The following is a 17217-nucleotide window of genomic DNA, read 5'->3' as shown; positions in this document are numbered from 1 at the left end:
CACCGTTATCACCACAGCTCAGCCTAGGCTAGGCAGTGAGCTTTGATTTGTCCTCTCAGTGAGATTCTGTTGTGTGTGAATTATTTCCATAGAATGGACTTGGCTTCTAACTTCTTGGTTAATGGAAACATCCAAACCCAGAAAAAGAGGAAAGTACGTGGGGAGGAGTATTTTTATATTTCACTTAAAAAGTTAAAAGGTTTTCTAACTTAATAACCTTTAGGATACCAGGTTTATTTTGTATAGTAGATAATAAAAAGAGAAAACAGTCAAGTTAAATGTTTGTTTTATACAAAGTACTCTAGAAGAAAGTGCCCAGTTATTGTTATTTTATCTTTTTTTTTTTTTTTTTGGCCAAGCTGCGTGGTTTGCGGGATCTTAGTTCCCTGACCAGGGATCAAACCCGTGCCCTTGGCACTGAAAGTGTGGAGTCCTAACCACTGGACTGCCAGGGAATTCCCTATTGTTATTTGAAAAGCATCACTACCAAGTGAAATCGGAGGAGTGCAAAACTTCATTTTCCTTTTGAGTTCAGCTTTGGAAATTCTGTGGCTGGGTGGTGTATGCTGACCACCAGTGTGTGGAAACTGCCTGGGAAATGAATTTGCTCGTTCATTCATTTGGCCAGTGTGGACAGAGCGCCAGCCCTCTGTGAGCCTCTGTCAGAGTTGCTGGTACCACCTAGTCCTGGAGTGGGCCTGGGGGCCGGGAGGCAGGTGATAAACTGAATACTGTAGCCCCCCCCCCCCCCCCCACTTACCCATGGATTTGCTTTCTGAGGTTTCAGTTACCCACAGTCAACCGGGTCTAAAAATATTAAATGAAATAAACAATTCCTAAGTTTTTAATCGCATACCGTTCTGAGTAGCGTGCGAAACCTTGCGCCATCCTGCCGGGACGGGAATTATCCCTTTGTCCAGTTATCCATGCTATATATGTTACCTGCCTGCCAGTGTAGGAAAAAACACAGTGTATGTGGGGTCTGGCGCTGGCTGAAGTTTTAGACATCTACTGGGGCTTTGGGAGCATATCCCTTGTGGGTAAGGGGGGCTGCTGTGATTCAGCAGTGGGCTTGCAGATGGCGGTAGGCATTGTGCAGGAAATAGATGTGTAGGTGGCCTGGAAACTGGTGAGGTGTAGGCCTTGGCATTCATAATTCTGTCTCCACAAAGTAGTCTTGCATTTTGTCTTTCAGGTAGACGGGGAGGGCTTTGAGAACACTTTGGATGCTTCATCATTGGACTTCAAAGTGCCTCCGGTAGGTTACTACCTGGTTCTGTGGCTGGAAAGCTGACATGAGTGGTTAATTTTCCATAGTGGAAAAGAGTGTGGGTGTGGGTGTGTGAACAATTCATTGAGCATCGGTCCTGAGCTGGGTGCTGGAGATAAGAGGTTGAGCCAAATTGTCAGTGTCAGGGTTTGCAGCCTAGTGGGCGTGGTGTTTATGACCAGTGAGTGTAACTAGAAAGTAGAAGTTTGGGTGATTGAGTTACAAAACCATGAGAGGGCTTCCCAGAGGAAGTCCTTTGTGTTCAAATTGAGGTCTGACAGGCCAGGCGAGGTAGCCAGGTGAAGGGGAAGAAGACTCTGGGGCAGGAGGGGGTGGTGCGTTGTAGGGATGGAGAACGCAGGGCAGGGGTGGGGCTGCAGAGACAGGTGGGTCTGACTGCCAGTGTCCAGGAGCCTTTGTCTTCTGTCCAGGGGGAGTTAGGGAGAGGTGTTCAGCAGGGTGGAGAAGTCTTTCGTTGATACAGTTCTGCGTTGGGAGAAATACATTTTTTTCAAATCCGGTGTGATGTGTAAAGCAGCGGCCATGTGTGTGACCTCTGCCTGGACCATGGGAGTCGTTGCCAGCTGCAGAGCCCAACTCCAAGGGGGGAATGGGATGGGCTAATATTATTGCTACCTGTCTGCTTTTGCTGGGGAGAAACCAACACAGTGAACTTGTCATTGAATTATTGTAGAATGGAATACTTTGTTTTGAGTGGAGAAACTTGTTTGGAACAAGCATTTATTCATACTTGATTGAAAGTTGTATCTGCTAGGGGAATCTGTCCGATTTTTAAAGTGCTTTGTGGATTTTCTTTGTCTTTCCTTTTCAATAGGATATTGAAGAACCTCTATTGGAGCCAGGTACTGATAAGAGAGACACAACAGTTATGGTTTGAAAGTTTTCCCACTGTATTTTTTAAGCTGTCTATATATTTTAAGTTGTTTATGGTGTTGTAAATTATTTTAATGGTGGACAATCCAGATCGTACAAGGATCAGAGATTGGAAACCCATTCATATCACCAGATCTGTGGAAGTACCGTTCTGGTTTCTGGAGGTCAAATACATTTGGTGAGATGTAGTGATTACTTTCATCTCTCTAACCACGTACAGTGGCATTTAAGTAATTCCCCCCAACCCCACGATTCTTCCATGTGTTTCTACACATGAAACAGATCTTGTGATATTTGCTGCAGTCATTTTGATTAATGCAGTTAAGGCAGGATAAAGCGGTGGTCAGGGCACTTATAGCCTGAGAAGTGACTGGATTCCAGAAGAGGAAACAGTTTTCTTCATGAAAATTTCCAACGTGTTGTTCCCCTTCCGGACTGCGTTTATCTCCTGCCGGCGGAAGTTTCTGGTTTTCCTGTTGGACTGTTCCGTTCAAAGAATTTCAAAGAAATTTGGAAATTGAGCTGTCCTTGAATGGTGGTTGCGTTCGATTGAACACCTTGGACATTGGAAAAATAAGTCGAAGACCCAGACTTGAACAGAAGCATGAAGACTGTCGAGAAGCAGCCACACGGTTGTAGGTGTTTAAACCTGTGGGGCCTTTTCTCTTCCATGTAGCGTAGAGGCTTGCTCTCGCAGGCGGTTGGAGCGCAGGTAGTGTAACCAGTGTAACTTTGTGTACCCGCGGGTTTTCCAATCTCTGTGTAGCTAGCAGTTCTCTTCGTGTTAGTGTGGCAGCCGTGCCAGTTCCACATTTGTGATTGCTTTATTTCCCTGGTAATTAAACCTTGTGCCATTCTATTCCTGTTAAATCCGTAGAAAATGAGAAAATACTCGACATTTTGGGGGAAACTTGTAAATCTGAGCCAGTAAAAGAAGAAGGTTCCGAGCTGGAGCAGCCATTTGCACAGGAAACAAGTAGCGTGGGGCCAGACAGAAAGCTTGCGGAGGAAGAGGACCTTTTTGACAGCGCCCATCCGGAGGAGGGTGATTTAGATTTGGCCAGCGAGTCAACAGCACAAGCTCAGTCGAGCAAGGCAGACACCCTGTTAGCGGTAGTGAAAAGGGAGCCCGTGGAGCAGACAGGCGATGGCGAGAGGACGGACTGTGAGCCTGTAGGGCTAGAGAAGCCAGTTGAGCAGAGTAGTAAAGCCTCAGAGCACACGGAAGCCTGTAGCGAGGAGGCCTCGGAAGCGCCCCCGGAAGCCTCAAGCCCAGACCCCAGGGATAGCAAAGAAGACGTGAAGAAGTTTGCTTTTGAAGCTTGTAATGAAGTCCCTCCGGCTCCTAAAGAGTCCTCAGCCAGTGAGGGCGCTGATCAGAAAATGAGGTTTGTTTTTTCTCAGTTTTAGACCAGACGCTATCTCCTTTTCATTGGTCGTTTAATGACACACATAAGCTGTTGTTTCTGCAATTGGCCAGCCAGACTGATGCAATTGTAGTTTACTTCTAAAGTTTTATTTCTCTTTGTGTATTTTTAATGGGTGATTTCAATTCCTTTTGTTTTTCTCAACCTACTCTGGTTGTGCTCTTAAATTGTTAAGTGTTATCTTCAGCTAAATCGAATTGACTTTTAAGAATCTGCCATTGTATTTGGGGGGTCAGATTTCCAATATAAGCTTGTAAAGGTGCTGTTAAAATTTTATTTCAGACTAATTTTCTGGTAGGTATTCAGTTTTAGCACATATCATACTTTGATTTAGTTGTCTTTCATTTTATTCCTGTACGAGTAACATTAACTTTTGTCTCTAGCTCTTTTAAGGAAGAAAAAGATATAAAGCCAATCATTAAAGATGAAAAAGGTATGATTTAATTTACATGGCAGGGAGCCATCTACGGATCCCTTATTTTGGGAGGGAGGGGCCTGCAGGTATCCACAGTTTGGATACAGTAGTTGGTTTTATTATGGATTACTGGAATTAATCATCTAATGGTATCTTGAGAGACTAGTTTTAAATGTTGATGAGCTTCTGTATTTTATGCCTTTGTTGTGATTATTGCTTATGGAATAGTTAAAGTCCTATTACAGGACAGGTCCACCTATGGAATAATAGAATTTTAGAAAATGCTATCTTGGTTGAGAGCTGATCATTGAAGCCATTTCAGTTTGTAACTGACAAGACGTGATGATTCCTTGAGTAAGAAAACTCAGTGTCTGTGATCCAGATTTTTCGTCTTCTGTCCAGTTTGTTGGCGGTAATTAAATTCTTGACTTAGAGGAGTCGAGACTGGATTTAATCAGGGTTTAAGAGAGGGCTACATCTTAGGAGGAGTGGTCGAGCTTACTGTTATGTCTCGAGGTAAAGCATAATCATCTCCCTCCTGCTTCAGGTCGAATCAGCAGTAGTTCTGGAAGGAATCTGTGGGTCAGTGGACTGTCTTCCACAACTCGAGCGACAGATCTGAAGAACCTTTTCAGCAAATACGGAAAGGTACACTCCCTTTGACTTTCTGTCATTGTGCCTTGATTCGGCATTAAAATATAATAAATCTAAGAGTTTAGAAACTTCATACTCGCTGTTAATTGTATTGGTTCTTGTTTCTGGTTGGGGGAAAACAAACAAGAACCAAAACTCCAAGGTGGGGGACCCAGCCAGTGGTGGGTAGTATGCCTTGTTTCCTGGTTGAGAGTGGATGGCAGGCAGAGTAGACAGCTTGTAGAACGCTGCTCAGAGAAGGTATGTAAAAGCTACAGTCTACATGTCCCTGCTGTGCTTCCAACTTCTCTTGAACAAACTATCTTTTAGCCAGTACAAAACTTGAAGCTGGCATGATGAGGTTTATTCCCTTAACGGTAAGTGAAGAGTTGGTCTCCATGTATCGTCTACCATTTAAAGTATATAGTTTGAGAATTGGAACAGGACAGTGGCTTAAAAATGAATCAACTGGGGACTTCCCTGGCGGTCCAGTGGTTAGGACTCCACCGCTTTCACTGCCGGGGGCGTGGGTTTGATCCCTGGTTGGGGAACTAAGATCCCACAAGCCACGTGACCAAAAATTAAAAAAAAATAAAGTTAATTAAAAAATTTTTTTTAAATATATCAACTGATATATTGGTCACGGGAGCAGGAGGAAAGTAATACAGTTCAGAAGCCTTCTGAGGAACATTTAAGAATGATCCTGTTGTCTTGGAACTAGGTAGTGAAATAGTCTTATCAGAAGCCGTAATTACTGCCCTGGCCTGCTGGGGGCCTGTGGGGAGTGACCCTCGGGAGAGAAGTAGGCGAGGTACTGCTCAGCGGCAGCAAGTTGCAGGGATTCCAGGCAGAGGTTTGGCATCTGTGCCATCCTGGCTGCCCAGGTCATTCCTTGGCTCAGGTCCTTGTTCCCCAATTAAGTGTTAGTGAAGGGATTAGGGAATGAGCAGACAGGACCCAGAAGAAGCATTCCAAAGGGTGTAGAACACTATTAAGCCCTAACCTATTCACTCACTTATTTAGAATCAGGCACTGATTGTAAAGCCAAAGCAAACAGATACAAGGGTATTGACATCATAGATCTTACATTGGTGGAAGATCGCTTAAGAAATAAATACATAACGTGTTATGATAAGTATATTGAAGGTTACAGTGTGCCATCAGTGTGTGGTAGGAAGGCCTGATTTAGATTTGGGAAGTAGGTTCAGCAGTCGTCGCTGAGGAAGTGACATTTAGGCCAAGGGCTGCGTGATTAGTTTGCCTGGCCCTCGGAGCTCAGCTCTGGACCAGAGCAACAGGACCTAGGAAGGCCCCGCAGCGGGGCAAGGCTCTGGAAGTGGATGAGCAGACAAAGGCTTCTGTGAGGAGCTTGATAGTAGGGGATGGGAAGCAGGGAAAGGGCACAGACAGGAACATGGGAGCTTTTTGTGGTATCTGCTCTCACTTAGGTTTATCTGTCATCGGAAGTGATGCCCTTATAAGGATAATGTTTGATGGAAAGGTCAAATGACCCCATGATTAGCTCAGCCCTCTCATTGAGGAGAGGGAAGAAGGCAAAGCTTCGTCTCTGATATGCGAACTGACATCTGTATCCATCTCAGCAGAGGCTCTGGCCCTGTATGGGATGCTTTGGACAGATCGGGGCTTTCTTCAGGCAGAAGTGAAAATGTCAAAGTCTGCAGGGATCCTAGGGAGCATGTATCCCCCTCACCATCTCACAGTTGGGTACACTGAGGTCCAGAGAGAGGAGAGTACTTGTTCACGTTGACCCACTGAGTTCAGAGGAGGTCACAGCCAGAAGCCATGGCTCCTGTGCCTCAGGCTTTTTGTATATCCCAATCCTCACGTCTTTGTCCTCTGGGAACGTTTGCACTTAACGGAAGCACTGGTATGGTAGGGTTTAAATCTGTGCTCTTGCTCTGTGTTTTGTATATGTCCTGTTTCTTGTACCTGATTTCTTGTACCTGATTGCTTTTTTCTTTTTGATATGGACCATTTCTAAAGTCTTCATTGAATTTGTTACTGTATCGTTTCTGTTTTATGTTTTGGTTTTTTGGCTGCGAGGCATGTGGGATTTTAGCTCCCTGACCAGGGATCGAACCCACACCCCCGATTTGGAAGGTGAAGTCTGTTTTTAAAACATTTTAAAATTTTTAGGTGTTTTTAAATTTATTTTTGGCTGTGTTGGGTCTTCGTTGCTGCGCGTGGGCTTTTCTCTAGTTGTGGCAAGTGGAGGCTACTCTTCATTGTGGTGTGTGGGCTTATTGTGGTGGCTTCTCTTGTTGCAGAGCACAGGCTCTAGGTGCGCAGGCTTCAGTAGTTGCAGCACGCGGGCTTAGTTGCTCCGCGGCTTGTGGGATCTTCTCAGACCAGCAATCAAATCTGTGTCCCCGGCGTTGGCAGGTGGATTCTTAACCACGGAGCCAGCAGGGGAGTTCCTGGAAGGCGAAGTCTTAACCACTGGACTGCCAGGGAAGTCCCTGTTTATCTGCTTGATTTTGCATTGCATAGTTTTTTTTTATGATTTGTGCCTTACTAGCTATATCTAGTCTATGTAACTAGTTTCTATTTTAGTTCCTTGAGGTGTAAACTTGGGTTGTTTATTGGAGATTTTTCTTGTTTCTTGATGTAGGCATTTATTTCTGTGAACTTTCCCCTTAGATTGCTTTTGCTGCATCTCATAAATTTTGGTGTGTTGTATTTCCAGGTTCGTTTGTCTCGAGGTGTTATTTGATTTATCACAGTCTATCTCCCAGTGACTTCATTATACCAGTTCCCAAGTAGTATGAGAGCCTTACAGCAGTGCACTGCCATTTTCTCCTCCAGGCTTTGTGACGTTATCTTACGTTTTACTTCTATTTAATAAAGCACACGGTGCATTATTGGCTTTTTTTTTGGTGAGTTGTTTTTAAAGAAAAGTGGGTTTTTAGTTACTCATGTGTATTTACCATTTTGGGGTGCTCTTTTCTTCCTTTTTGTTTGTCCACGTTGTCCCTGGGTATTGTTTTCCTTCCTCCTTAAACATGTCTTGTAGTGCAGCATTGTGGACGGTGAATTCTCATGGCATATGCATGCCTGAGAAAGCTGTTGCTTTGCCTTTGTCTTGCTGGGTATAGAATTCAAGGTTGGCTGCTCTCCTCCAGGTGGCACAGCCACTCTGCTCCTTCTCGCTTGCGTCCTCTCCAGCCAACTGGCTGTCATTCTCACCTTTGCTCCTTAGTGTCCGTGCATCTTGTCTTCCTCTGGCTGCCTTCACGATTTCTCTTTACCACCAGTTAAGTTTGCTGCTGCTGCGCTTTGGTCTCGTTGGCGAAGTTTTTTTCCTGTGCTCCGTGCCCATGAGGACATATTGCTGTTGCTCTGGTTCGTTTTTGTTTTTTCTTAGTTTCATTTCAAATGGTTTTTCTCACTACCTCTTCAAGTTCCCTAATTTTTCCTTTTGTCTTGTCTGTCCTCAGGCCCATCTGGTGTAGTCTTTTTCAGAAATTCGGTTTGGGTATTTTTAAACATCTTCCATGTGCTTACCTGACGTGCTCAGTTGTTGCTCTGCCTTCTGGAACGTACAGGATACGGCCCTCCTTGTTCACTAGTTCTCTCATTGTGACATTTCTATTGACTTTGTCCTTTTCTGTGCTAGAGCCCTGTTTTCCTGCTCCTTGGCTAGCTAGCCTCGTTGTCTTTGATGCCACGTGATAACTTTCACCTTGTTGGGTGCTGGTCCTTCCTGTGTCCCCATAAATGTTTTTGCGCGTTTGCTGGGTCACAGTTCAGTCACTTGCTCCTTCTGAGGCTTGTTGTTAGGCTTCACCAGTCAGGCTAGGGCAGCCTTTAACTCTGGCCAGCTTTGTCCACTCCTGAGTACTCGGCCTCATGTCCCCGGGAATTACAGGCTCTTCCACTCTGGCTGGTGGGGTCACTCTGGTAACAGTGAACCGTTTATGGTCCTGAGTGAGCCCAGGGGATTGTTCCCTCTGCCCGTTACTGGTGGGTGTCTGTCTAGCCTGGGTGGTCACCTCACACAAGTGCACGGTTGTGGGCAGCCCTCTCCTCTGTGGTATTCTGATTGCTTGCTGCCTTCATCTCCTCTGACTCTGAGCTCTGTCTGTTCAGGGATGCTGCCCCTCACTCCCTCCTCCCTGTTGCTGGCTGGAACTTCTAGGTGGTGTGCCAGGGCAGTCATAGGAGACACCCCTTGGGCGTTACCCCCTTGCAGGGGTCACCATCCTATGCGGCCTGCTGTCCAGTGTCTGAAAACCCTTGTTGCCCACATTTCCTCCGGGTTTTTAGTTTCAGGCGGCAGGAGGGTAACTGCTTGGTACTCTGTCCTGGCTGGAAGCGGAAGCCCTCTCTGCATCACATCAGAGCTGTTCTCAGCCCGGACGTGCACGAATTGGGGTGCATTTCTGAGTCAGCATCCCCGTAGCTTTCCATGGGAACAGTCGAATTGGAGAAAAAGGTCTGAGTGGGAAGGACTTTTGATTAATTAACAGGTCGTGGTTAATGAAGTCTGTCTTTAGCTTTTCTTGTTTGTATTTTGTCACTGTGAGGGCTAATCTTAGAAGCAGTTGTATTTTGATAGGTCAGGATTTATTGGAATCACTTTAATAACTTGTTACGAAGAACAACAATTTCCAGAGCAGTAAAAACAAGTGGAAATGATTCTGATGATCAGTTAACTGCTAGCAGTTCTTGATACGTAATGTGGTTATTTGCATGAGAAAATAAGAGTACCCTTTTCTCACAAAGGTTGTTGGAGCCAAAGTGGTGACCAATGCCCGCAGTCCCGGGGCCCGATGCTATGGGTTTGTCACCATGTCAACGTCCGATGAGGCCACAAAGTGTATCAGCCATCTCCACAGAACTGAGCTTCATGGAAGAATGATCTCTGTTGAGAAGGTGAGGCTGTTCTTGCTGCTGTAACTCAGAGCTCACAGGCCAGAAGACCTGGTCCCTAACCTGTTTCTGTCTGTGTTGTATTTTAGGCCAAAAACGAACCTGCTGGGAAAAAGCTGTCTGACAGAAAAGAATGTGAAGTGAAGAAGGAAAAATTGTCTAATGTTGACAGACATCATTCTATGGAGATCAAAGTTGAAAAGTAAAGTGCTTTTTTAAAACCTTTCTCTTCAGAAGAGGGCAGGTGGCAGCCACAGGGTCACCAGCTCCTTATTTACATCTTGGGTGGTTTTTGGCATCTTGCTGCCGCTTAGTATTTATGTCCAAGCAAGTTAGTAATCTGTTGAAAAAATAACACAGACTGAAAGATGTTTGAACAACACGGGTTTGAACTGCTCAGGTCCGCTCACACGGGCAGTTTTTTCAGGAGTAAATACTACAGGACTACAGGTGCAGAGTTGGTTGAACCTGCAGGTGTGGAACCGCGGATAGGGAGAGCCGATTATGAAGTTACATGTGGATTTTCGACTGTGGAGGGTCGGCTCCCCAATCCCCATGCTTTTCAAGGGTCAGCTGTATTTTTACTTCATTCTTGACATTCTGAGCTCTTGCATGGCCTCTCAAACCCTGGAATCATTTCCTGGTCCACATTGATCCTTGTGCATCTTGTATTTTATCACAGCAACTGCAGAAGCCCAGCTTTGCAAAGACAGTTTCATCCAAAGGAATGTAGCCTGATCTAATATCGAAACGAGTGACCACAAGCTAGTAGTTGACGTGTTGTCTGGCAGATAGTATTTCTTTGTTTCCCTCAGAAATTTAAAATATCCCAGGGCAGTTGTGAGTTCACCCATCCTGGTGTACCTTGGCACCATAGTTTGGGAACCACAGGTCTGAGAGACTACTTTTATAAAGGAGGTGATTTGCATCTTTAATCAAGATGAAAACAGGGACAGATCTTTCAAAAGCAAGCATTTCCCATTGATACTTTTATCAAAATTGTAGGTTTATCTTTTTTGAGAAGGTAGACTTTGTTGACGGGCCTGACAGGGTGCTATTCTCAGAATGCATAGTTTATGTTGAGTTTGTATTGTCAGCACAGGTTATTTTCATTTCTAGGTCCACTCACACCCTAAAAATTGAATCTTGCTGAGAATGTCAGTCTCACTGTAATTCAGTTTTTGTTTTTTTTTTAAACGTAAGAAAATTTATAGTTAAATAAACATGACTGTGGGCATTACATTCATAAGTTAAACTTGGTTTTTGTTTTTGTTTTTGTTTTCTGCGGTATGCGGGCCTCTCACTGTTGTGGCCTCTCCCGTTGCGGAGCACAGGCTCCGGATGCGCAGGCTCAGCGGCCATGGCTCACGGGCCTAGCCGCTCCGCGGCATGTGGGATCTTCCCGGACCGGGGCACAAACCCGTGTCCCCTGCATCGGCAGGCGGACTCTCAACCACTGCGCCATCAGGGAAGCCCTAAACTTGGTTTTTAAAGATGTACTTAGCCATCTTCGTTGTAGCCAAATTGGAATTTGTAAACCCAGGAGAAATGCATGTCAGATTAGCTTTTTTGTATTTAGGGGTGAGATCGTAATTTTATTGGCAGCTTCTCCAAAGAGACACATCCTGTTGGTAGTGCTAAAAACCTGTACTGGGGGAACATGGGGAGCTCTTGGGAGTTCTTGGTATTCTTAGCACCTCGAGATGCATTTCATGTTGATTTTCTGATCACAAAAGTGAGATATGTTTATGGGGAAAGGAAGGGGGTGTAATCACTAGTTAGCGTGTGTGGTTTCCGCAGCCCCTGGAACGATGCTGTGAGGTCTGTGCTCTGTGTGGAAGGAGAGACAGCTCAGAAAGGAGCAGCGCCGGGCCTGAGGCGAGCAGGGGGTGGCTACCCCAGCGCAGGGCTGCTTAACTGGGTGATGAGCTTAAAATGAAACCAGACTGCTTTCAAGTGGTTTGTGTAGGAGGCTGAGCGTTTTAAAGTTCGTTTTTAATCTTACTCTCTTCTTCATTGAACACCCTCATTTGACCTTTTGTGGGGTTTTTTTTTGGCTGCATTGGGTCTTCGTTGCTGCGTGGGCTTTCTCCAGTTGCGGAGAGCGGGGGCTACCCTTTGTTGTGGTGTGTGGGTTTCTCATTGCGGTGGCTTCTCTTATTGCGGAGCACAGGCTCTAGGCGCGTGGGCTTCAGTAGTTGTGGCATGTGGGCTCAGTAGTTATGGCTCACAGGCTCTAGAGCACAGGCTCAGTAGTTGTGGCTCATGGGCTTAGTTACTCCGCGGCATGTGGGATCTTCTTGGACCAGGACTCGAACCTGTGTCCCCTGCATTGGCAGGGGGATTCTTAACCACTGCGCCACTGGGGATGTCCCTGACCTTTCGTTTTTAAGAATTTCTAGGTTTGGTAGTCAGCTTAAGTGACATAGAGAAGCTTTTCCTAAAGAGGTTGCTTGTCTTGGATGAGTTTTTATGTAATTGCCATTTGGAAAGCACACACAGATGTCAAGCATAATCCCACTACCCAGGGCTGACACTTTTGGTATCTATTTTTCTGGTCTTTTTTTCCCTATGTATATATTTTTTAGAAATTGCTTTTTAGGGAGTTCCCTGGCAGTCTAGTGGTTAGGACTCTGTGCTTTCACTGCCGAGGGCCCAGGTTCAAACCCTGGTTGGGGAATTAAGATCCTATAAGCTGCATGGTGCAGCAAAAAAAAAAAAGAAAGAAATTGGTTTTTAACTTAATTAGTGTTATCAAGAAGTCCATTTGTGTCTAGGAGTCCAGAACAAGTAGGAAGGGTCTCCTCTCAAGACATTTTGTAAGGCTACTGGGAGGGAGAGGGTGCTGCCCTGGAACAGTGGAAAAGGCACGTCAGAGATGGTTTCTGGGGTTTATTTGCAGTCAGGTGGTGAGCGGAAGCAGTCTCTAATCTGCCAGAAGAGAAGCGGGTAAATAACAGTGGGCTGTGGTTCAGCAGTCAAAAGGACCCAGATCTGTGCGTGTGTCCACACAGCCCAACCGGCAGGGCATGCGGTGAAAGGCATTGTAGAGCAGCACACGAGGACTGTCTCACTGTGTCAGTCTTAAGAAACCTAGAGCATCACTGTAGGGCATCATGGTTACGGGAATATGCGAGTGAAGCCAGGAGAGGTGGAGCCACACAATTGACAGTAAAGGCACTGGTGGTGGCTGTCACAGGGATGGAGACTGTCACAGGAGTGGCTGTGTCCAGAGTGTTTTGTGTCGTAAAGGGAAAGCAGTATGTTACAAACATTTACAGTTTTCAGTTCTGATAGACACCATCAGTTATTATTTTGTTTCATTTTGAAATTGAATATTTCTCAAAATAGATACAGTTTTAAAGCGTCATGCTGTGGAAGTTTAGGAGGGAGGAAGTGTGAGCTGAGGGGCATCTGGGAGAGGTTTCCTCGGCCATCCCGAGCTCTGCCTGGGTGGTGGGAAGAGAGGGCAGGTGGTGCTTGTTAGCGGACCCCATAGGGCCTGGATTTCCCATCCTGGACCCTGGCACGCAATGGGCATTTTGTAAGTGTGGAGTTTAACTCCGGGGACAAGCAGCAGTAGGGAATGTGGGAGACACGTTTGAATGGCAGCGACGATTTGTTTGACTGCTTAGCATGAGACTGCCTTCAGTTGAAATGGCACCAGCAGTTTCCATATTTGCTGGCACCTCACGTGCCATTTTGCCTCCCCCAAAGCGTGCGGAAATTACCAGGTGCGGTGGGGGGGGTGGTCTGGGTGGGGGGCCCAGGGCTTCCTGCAGCAGGCACCGCCCCTCCTTGTACTGTATCTCCATTCTGTTTTATACTCTGCTTTTCGGAAAAAGTGTTTTTCCCTATAAAACTTAAAAGTAATATTCTACACATACAAGATGAAACATTTGAAGTTAGTTTTTAACAAGCTTTCCTGTATACTTGGAGTGTTTCTCATGTCTGCTTCTGGGCCTGTTTACACACTGGTACATCTGGCATTTTGGGGAGACACCCCACGAGCCTGTAGTTTCATCTGGCATGTTTTTAGATGTGGCAGGTAACTTAAGTGGGAAGGGGCTGTATCTAAAGAGGGTATTATCATTACCACAGTTTTCAAATAATTTTTTCCCTCCAACTGGCAGCGGGCGGGTTTGCTTTGTGTAGAAGTCTGAGTGTGAGCTACTCCTGTGAGAATCTCAGGACCTCAAGTGTGATCACCATGTTTCTAAACAGAACTGTAATTAAGAAGGAAGAGAAGATGGAGAAGAAGGAGGAAAGAAAACCTGAAAACATTAAAAAGGAAGAAAAAGATGAAGATGAGCTGAAACCAGGAGCAGCCAATCGGTCCCGAGTCACCAGATCAGGTGATGAGAGTCTGTGGAGTGTTCACGAGAAGGGAAAAGGCGGCAAGGGCGGCAGGCGGGTTGCATGGAGTGAGGGCCCAGCAGGCTTGGTGCCTTTTGCTGAGCTGTTCTGTGTGCAGGAAGCTCTTAGAGGACAGCCTCCGGTGATGAAATGGCCAAAAGCGGTTTCTCCACAACATCAGAAATCTGTAGTTTCTCTGGTCGGGATCTGTGTTTATTGGTGGCTCAGTGACCTGAGTGTTGGCTTTTCCTGAGTCTCCGGTAGAATAGAATGTGGGATTTGCAGGAGCGAGGTGTCCTGGTTCCTGTGACTAATTCCATGCAGTTCTGCACGTATGTCATCGAGTTTTTCCTGCATTTGTGTTAAAATCAGATAAAGTAAAAAAAAAAAGAAAAAGAAAAAAATGTAGAGAAAACTAAAACTTCAGAGCATCTATACCCATTATAAAAGTTTATTGTGCAATGCACCTTCAGGTTTGCATGAGACTCCACAGAAAGTTTTGTGGGGAAAAGTGAAACCAGTGCGCTCCCCCCCACACACATGCCCTCCACCCCCTTTAAAACAGAAACAACCCAACCCTCTGGAACCTTGGAATTTGGTACGGCACATTACAAGTTACATCTCAAGTGTTTAGAGTAATCTACCAGCAGTCTCAAGAGCACCGTGTTTTTAAAATGTTCCTTCAGTATTGTAAATCTCCGTAAATCAGTAATTGTTCCGGTGGTTAGAGCCTGCTTACCATTTCATTGAGGGGAAAATCAGTTTGGAAGCCTTTATTGCAGTAGATGAATGAGGAGAGCCCACCTGTCTCGCGGGGCCCTCCGAGCTGGCAGGCCATGTCTGACTCAGCACAGGGGCCTGGGTTTTGCAGAGCTCTCCAGAACCTGTGGGAGGAATGCACGTCGAAGTGCATGATCCCTGGAGCCACTGGGGTTTAGCGTGGGGGTGAAGGAGGCCTGAGTGTGGGACGTGTTTGTGCCCACGTTGCAGAATGCAGTTTAATTCCCGTTTACGCCGTAAGGTGTGAACAGATCACACCACTTCATTCCAGACGAGCAAAGACCTGTTGGGGTGCCCCGTCCACCTCAGACCTGCTGTTGCCATGTGGGCGTCACTGACCTCACATCACAGAGGGGAGAGAGATGGGGCGCCGAGGCTCCAGAGCTTATCAGCAGTCATTGGAGGGCGTGTCCAGAGCCCCCGGTTGGTGGGGCTGCTGCCTGCGGTCAGGAGCTGGGGGGGGTCAGCATGATTTCGTAAGTGGCTGTGTTTTCTCCTGAAGGAAGCAGAGGCATGGAACGAACAGTTGTGATGGATAAATCGAAAGGGGAGCCTGTCATTAGTGTGAAAACCACAAGCAGGTCAAAGGAGAGAGTAAGTATCGCTTCTGCCCTCTCAAGTCTAGCTAGTTCTGATGGTGGTTTAACAACCACTCGGATTTGCAGTATAAGAACAACGTTGTTTCACCTTTGAAGTGTTAAGAAAAAGAACTCAAAAGGCGTATTAACTATTTAGAGTATATGTACAGGCACGAACTAGGTTCTGAAACTTATTTCAAAACAATACTTAACTGTGTTTGCTCCCCATAAATGTGTTGACCCTTTGCCGGTCCTGTTAGGTTATAGGTTATACTGTTTTCTAGAAGGAGAATTGATTCACAAGTTGGATGGAATGGGCAAGACCCAGGGCTTGTCAAGTTGGAAGGCAGGTTCTACTCTTTGGTTAATCTAATAGTACTTAATTTATTTTCTTTAGTTTTTCTAGTCTCCTATTAAATTAACCAAAAAGAAAAGTAGAGTCCACCCTAAAACTGTCTTCCATGTTATCAGAGAATGAGCTCCATCGCTTCTGTGGGCCATGCTGCTGGACAAGCTAGTTGCTTGTCCATTTTGCTGCTTCTACTCTGGAAAACAAAACCCTCTGCATCCAGCTGAAGGTTCTAACTAAAAGGTTAATGAGGAGAGTAATGCTGTGTTAGTGAGTGCAGAGCTAACAGTATTCATCCAAGAACACTTTGTGGTCTTGACACTTAATTTTGAAATGAACATTTGGGTTCTATAAAGCAGCAGTTCCTAATGCTGTTTTTCCTCTGGGCTATAGGAAAATCATAAAATACAGAGAAATCTAGAGAAGAAAACCCAAAAAGGCCTATAATGTTACCACCCAAATAACTCTGATGTTAAAAAAGTAACTAATAACGCAGGCCTGATTAGAACATACATGTAGTATAGAAAGATACAAGGTAAGCGAAGCAGAAGCCTGTGCTCTGCATGGGCTCCCCTCAAAGGGCATTACACATGCGGCACATGTGTCTACACTCTGAAGCACCATGGGGAAAGGGTCTTCCCATAACTTGGCTGCTGTACACCTCTTTGTATGTGATGTCTTGGAGAGCTTTGTGTATTGAGACATACAGTTCTGCTTTTTCTACTTTTAAAAAAATGTTTTTAAAATTTGAAATAATTACAGATTCACAGGAAATTGAGGCCCAGGAACCCGTCACCTGGTTTCATCCAGTGGCTCCATCTCGTGTAACCGTGTAGCACAGTCACAGAGCCAGGAGGGTGGCATAGAGGGTGTGAACAGTGCTAGGACATTTTATCACCCGTGTAGATTTGTGTCCCATCACCACAGTCCAGATGCAGAACTAGTCCATCAGCACAAAGATCTCCTCCTTGGTATCCCTTTATTGTCACACCCACCCCACCAGCCCATCCCCAGCGCCGGGAAACCTCTAACCTGTCTTACATTACCAGCATGTTGTCGTTGTGAGCAAGCGTATAAATGGAATCGTGCAACCGTGACCTTGAGATTGGCCTTTTCCCTCAGCGTGATGTCCCTGAAATCCATCCAGGTGGTGGTGTGTGTCCTTTTCCTTGTAAAGCTCGTATCATTTCAGCTTACGGATGCACCTTGATCATTTTTAACCAGTCCCCTGGTGACGGACGTTTGGTTGTTTCCACATCCCCTATTGAAAATGGCTGTAGTGCAACATTTGCGTGCACGCCTGTTGGCAGTGTTGGTCCAAAGCCGCCAGGATGTTGTTCATTGTGATAGATACTATCAGAGTGCCCTTCAGAAAGGTTATAGAGGATACTTAGGTTCACTGAGTGTGTAGCGTGTGCTGGGCTGCTAGGAAGTGGCCGAGGCCAGGCTTGAACTTGGAGTCGGATTCGGCACCTCCACTGCCATGCTGGCCTCCCCAGAAGATCACATCCGTACCTCGGAACATAAGGCATCTGCCCTTCCTCACTCCAGTCTGCAGTGTGTGTGATCAGACTCTCAACTCTGCCCATCTTAAGGGTAATGGCGATGTTTTGGGTTGCAGA

General features: G+C 45.8%; 1 protein-coding gene across 2 annotated transcripts in view; it reads left to right on the top strand.

Annotated features, from left to right (window-relative positions):
- Positions 1-17217, top strand: part of SAFB2 (scaffold attachment factor B2) — a 33382-nt gene that overhangs the window by 6779 nt on the left and 9386 nt on the right. Inside the window, exons 5-13 of one of the 2 annotated variants that reach the window (XM_060007527.1) lie at positions 1200-1258; positions 2106-2133; positions 3042-3552; positions 3975-4024; positions 4554-4654; positions 9386-9535; positions 9622-9734; positions 13757-13887; positions 15171-15262. In XM_060007527.1, the coding sequence (XP_059863510.1) occupies positions 1200-1258; positions 2106-2133; positions 3042-3552; positions 3975-4024; positions 4554-4654; positions 9386-9535; positions 9622-9734; positions 13757-13887; positions 15171-15262 (1235 nt within the window). The remainder of the gene's footprint in view (positions 1-1199; positions 1259-2105; positions 2134-3041; positions 3553-3974; positions 4025-4553; positions 4655-9385; positions 9536-9621; positions 9735-13756; positions 13888-15170; positions 15263-17217) is intronic. The other variant, XM_060007528.2, reaches the window with a different exon arrangement.

The sequence above is a fragment of the Delphinus delphis genome, chromosome 3 (assembly GCF_949987515.2).
Source record: "Delphinus delphis chromosome 3, mDelDel1.2, whole genome shotgun sequence".
Classification (NCBI taxonomy): domain Eukaryota; kingdom Metazoa; phylum Chordata; class Mammalia; order Artiodactyla; family Delphinidae; genus Delphinus; species Delphinus delphis.
The sequence above is the reverse complement of the archived record's forward strand: the minus strand, read 5'-3'. Positions and strand labels throughout refer to the sequence as shown.